The following is a 5000-nucleotide window of genomic DNA, read 5'->3' as shown; positions in this document are numbered from 1 at the left end:
CTGGTGTGCAGACCAGACCAGGACCTGGTAGAGTCAGAGTAAGTTATCAGACCTGCTGTTTCCACCTGGACTCTGGTGTGCAGGTCGTGAGCAGGTTGCCAGCTGACTCCAGCCTGCTGTGTGTTCATACATGAACTGTGTGCGTGTTCAGCCCCGCACACACTAACAGTTTTAACCCTTTCACAGCCTGCTGTCCGGCTGCTGGTCAGCTTTAAATGTCTGTGTAGCTGCTACATGACACAACACATCAGCACACGGACACACGGCGACACAGAGACTCGCTGTGTGACCGATAATGTGTCGCAGAGTCGTAACTTTGTTCCGTTTAGTCAGAAAACCGACCGAGCTCGTTACTGTTACCGGTCAGGTTCAGTTTAAACTGCTTTAGCCGGCTAGCTCCTGAAAGCTAACTGTCGGTGTCATTATCAGTAAAAACAAACGTCACATCCGGTCAACAACACTTACTAAAGTGTAAACAAGCTCCAAAGCTTTCGTTCGTAAAAGTTTTGTGTTAAATTTGACACAAACAAAGTAATTTTGGGAGCTTTCTGAACACAAACCTCGGCTCTGAGGCAGCAGCAGCACTGGAGTCCAAACACCTGGTTGTCATGCGCAGCGCCGCGCGGTGCATCCCGGTACTTGTAGTATCGCAAGCTCAAGAGCCCATTGGGTGCCTGTTGGGTTTTGACAGTAGAGAACTACAAATCCCACCGTGCACACGACACGCGTAGGCAGTGCGACGTGTCAACGACAACAGCTGTACGTTTCATTCATTTTCTGCAGATTCTGCAACTCAAATAAACACAAAAATAATATCATTAAAATAATTATAAATATCTCTATTTCTCTTTAAAAAGCAGTCAAATTAAAATTGAAAAATTGTAGTATTCAATAAATCGAAGTAATGTTTAAAATGTTGAAAGGAAAAAAGTTTTTTTTAAATAAAAAATGCAATACTTAATGAATTAAAATGCTACTTAATTAAAGTTATCAAAGTAGTTAAATAAAAAAAATAATGGTAGTATTAAATAAAGTGATTTAAAAAGTTTTTAAAAAGTTGTTTGATTGTTTGAATATGATGATACATCACATTAGTCTTAGTATTAAATTTAAAAAAGTAATTATGATTTAATGATTAAAACATAAATAAAAATGTTTTGCTTGATTTCTTGAACAATAAATGCATAATTTCATTAATTAAAGATAACAAATTTAAATAAATAAATAAATCATAATATAAATAAATAAATGTGAGAAAAGAAAATGGAGAAAATTTAAAAGTCTGTCTGGTGGTCTTCTGTTGAACATCAGTGTTGCAATATAAACAATTAAAAAAAAAAGAAGTTATTCAAATATAATAACAGTATAATAAAAAATTGCAATATGATGGTTTAGGCTGAAAAATTCATAATATGCACTGGACCCCAAATAAAATCATTAATCAGAAGAATAATAAAGTAGCAGAAAACAAACAATAAAAACACTAACAAAGTACTTCTAAAAGTACTACTAAATTATACTTCATGAAATGCTTGAATAGCAGTAATTTATATATATTTTCTCCATCTGTTGCTGTTTTAAAATAAAAAAAAAAGGTACTTCTGTTTTTCTTATAAAATATCTTTATTTCAGCGCCGCGCTTCCAGAATTCATTTGGTTCATGTTTTTTGACTAAACAGCTTTTTAACAATTTCTGACACAAAGCAGTGATGGGAAGCTCTGACAAACAATAAAGACGCACGCGAGTTTCTGTCATCATATCTGCTGACCTTTGACCTCTACTTGATTTAAAGCAGGCGATCTAGAAGGTGAAGCACGAGGAGAATTAATGTAAAATTTAACACGTTCAGAAGTTGTATTGTTACTCAAAAACAGCTGATATTCCTCAACATTTTCATGTTTCTCCCACCAATATTTATTGTTTTCAGACTTTAACAGAGTTTATATTTTTCTTGTTCAAAGAAACAGTCAAATGCTCAGAGACATCGGGGACGTGGACTTCTTTTCGCTAATCTGGCAGAAAGTCCAAAATCATCCAAAATATTGCTGCAGAAATTTTTCAGGTTCAGGGCTGAAACTTTGCATTCAAACTGAAGCTGCCGGGGACGAACGAACCTGAATTAAAGGAACAAAATCTGAACCTTTCTGCCGAATTTTGAGGCAGAATTCTGTGAATTTATTTTCTTAACATTTTTAGTTAACTCTTTGAAACTTGTGCAAATTTTTCTGATTTCCTTCAAAAACATCAGGGGAACAACAAGGAACTGGACAAGACATGTCCCAAAAATTACATAAAAAGTGCAATATATATATATATATATATATATATATATATATATATATATGTGTGTGTGTGTACGGGGAAAGCAACACAGTACTTAACAAGACGGCTCGAAGATCAGCAAAAAATGAGAAAGAAAGTTACATGAAAATTACTTTAAAATAAGCCTTAAAAAAGGCAAATAACAAACTAAAAAAAATTACTTAAACACGATGAAAATAAATAAATAAATAAATAAATAAATAAATAAATATCCAATTTTTTTTCACCAGTAAGATGATTTTCAGTATAAAAATATTATAGTTATAACAGCTTTCTAGACATTTTTTACCTATTTTTTTTTTTGACTTTTTAAAAAAAAAAAAAAATTAACAATCCTAACCTCTTTTTTAAAACAAATTTTTGGGTAACATTTCTTGCAATTTGTTGGACATTTTCTTACCAGCGTGCTCACTGACTTTTTTCACTGTGTTTTCAAAAGAAATCAAACCAATCTGCTCAGTTTTCAAAGGGTTAAACAGCTTGTAAAAGGCGAAAACCGACATCGATCGAGGATTTAAAGGGTTAAACAAACTGCTGCTCTCCGCCCGCCTGGCTGGCCCCGGCTCTAAAACCAAACAGCCCTCCTCCTCCTCCTCCTCCTCCTCCTCCTCCTCCTTCTTCGTTGGTGGTCTAAGTCTCAGGTGTTGGCGGGGGCGGGGCCTGACCGGGCGGGTCAGCTGGCGGCGGCGGGACGAGCTTCCTCTCCAGCCGGGTGACTCGGTGTTTGAGCTTGCTGTGCGTGGCCTCGTGCTCGGCCAGCAGCCGGGCGTAACGCGTCTGCAGGGAGTCCAGCATGCTCGTCATCCTGTCCACCTTCTCCTCGATCTCTTTGGGGTCGGGCCCCTGCGCCGCCACCTGGGGGACGACAGCAGGCGTCACCGTCACACCCTCGGTCTGTTTTACTGTGTCACAGGAAACTCAGATAGGCTGTCAGGGGCCACTCTTAGGGGCCACTCTCAGGGACCCCAGATGTGGGTTTTTTTTTAGGATTTAAAGACGTTTCGGACGTTTCTAACATTTAATAACATTTTTCAGATTTAAGGACATTTCTAGGGTCAAAGAATATTGATACGATTTTAGGACATTTGTTGGTTTTCAGGACATTTCTAGGATTTTATGATGACTTGAGAAGTTTAAGACCTGTTAAAGGACCATTCTAGGATTTTAGGACATTTTGAGGATTTCTTTCGTTTTAAGAGGTTTCTGGGATTTTAGGACATTTGTTAGCCTTTGGGACATTTCTAGGATTTCATGATTTCTAGGATTTTAGGACATTTCTAAGATTTTAGGAAAATTGTAGGATTTTAGGACATTTTGTGGACTTTAGGACATTTCTAGGATTTCATGATGACTGGAGGAGTTTAGGATCTTTTTCAGGACCATTTTAGGATTTTAGGAGACTTGTAAGATTTTAGGGCATTTGTTGGCCTTTAGGACATTTCTAGGATTTTATAATGACTTTAGGAGTTTGGGGATTTTAGGACATATATTGAATTTCTGGGATGTTTCTTGGATTTTAGGACATCAGTGTCTCAGCTGTGTCCTCTGTCGGGCTGTGGGGGATCCTCCTCTGGCTCTATTTTGATGCTGTTTTATGTCTCTGACACCTTATGGAGACTCAAAGGACAAAAACTATTCACAGAGTCAGTCACTTCATTTTAACTGTCAATTTGAAAATGGTTTTAGGGGCCACCCGGGACCTTATCAGGGGCCAGATTTGGGGCCGTATGTTAAATACTGAAGCTGTATCGGGTCATGTGACCGTACCTCCAGGTCCAGCAGTCCGTCCTTCATCAGGATCTGCCGTCCCTTCTCCTCCAGCAGAGCTTTGGCGTCGGGGTACTCGGTCAGCGCCTCCATCAGGTCGTCTTTGGACAGACAGAAGAGGTCCGAGTATCCGATGCTCCTGATGTTGGCGGTCCGCCTGTTTCCCGCCTTACTGCCTGTTCGAGGACAAGACGGACTGTCAGCCAACAAAAACAAGCCGATCTTCAGCCTTTTGTACTTTGAATCTTTGACGTCAAGGACTCGATGTTTCATTTTTGAGGAGGAACGCTGGGATCCCGTCTCTATTTTGACTAACTTAAACGTCTCCGGTGGAGTTTTAGACTCGTAAAAAAACATCACAAATCTGAAAAACAGCTGATAACTTCTTCCACTGCTGCTCGATGTCCGCCCAGTCAGCAAAGAAAACGTCTGCATTTTACGTTTCTGCAGACCACAGATACATTAAAAGTATCCGTTGTGTTACAGCAGATATGATTAAACTTTTGGGATCAAAGAACGTTTCTAGGATTTTAGCAAGTTTTTGTATTTTAGAACTTTTCCAGGATTTTGGACCTTTTTGGAATATTAGGACATTTTTGGGATTTAAGGACATTTCTGGGATTCTGGAACATTTATAGTACATCGTTGTCTCCTGACGCCTGGGTGGCGATGTCAGCTCACCTTTGATAGCCAGGATGCTGATCTCGCCAAAGTAGCTCCCGTCGCTCAGGACGACAAATTGCTTGATCCCGTCGTCGGCGACGACGGCGAGTTTTCCCTCCTTGATGATGTACATCTCTCTGCCGATGTCGCCCTTCTTGCAGATGTAGTCTCCCGGACTGTAGACCTGCGGCTGCAGCTTCAGCACCAGCTCCACCAGCAGGCCGGCCTCGCAGTCCGCAAAGATACG

General features: G+C 39.6%; 2 protein-coding genes across 2 annotated transcripts in view; both read right to left on the bottom strand.

Moving 5' to 3' along the window:
* Positions 1-678, bottom strand: part of nfxl1 (nuclear transcription factor, X-box binding-like 1) — a 19626-nt gene extending 18948 nt beyond the window's left edge. The window contains 1 exon segment of the mRNA XM_088073581.1: positions 561-678. The gene's annotated coding sequence lies outside the window, so the exon portion shown is untranslated.
* Positions 679-1584: 906 nt separating this feature from the next.
* Positions 1585-5000, bottom strand: part of cnga1b (cyclic nucleotide gated channel subunit alpha 1b) — an 8933-nt gene continuing 5517 nt past the window's right edge. Inside the window, exons 13-15 of the mRNA XM_088073415.1 lie at positions 4772-5000; positions 4091-4266; positions 1585-3178 (exon numbers count right to left, since the gene is read on the bottom strand). The exon at positions 4772-5000 is cut by the window's right edge and continues 3 nt beyond it. Coding sequence (XP_087929541.1) covers positions 2954-3178; positions 4091-4266; positions 4772-5000 — 630 coding nt within the window. The 3' untranslated portion in view covers positions 1585-2953. The remainder of the gene's footprint in view (positions 3179-4090; positions 4267-4771) is intronic.

Source organism: Plectropomus leopardus, chromosome 23 (genome assembly GCF_026936395.1).
Source record: "Plectropomus leopardus strain MGB_pleo_1.0 chromosome 23, ASM2693639v1, whole genome shotgun sequence".
In the NCBI taxonomy this organism is placed as follows: Eukaryota; Metazoa; Chordata; class Actinopteri; order Perciformes; family Serranidae; genus Plectropomus; species Plectropomus leopardus.
The sequence above is the reverse complement of the archived record's forward strand: the minus strand, read 5'-3'. Positions and strand labels throughout refer to the sequence as shown.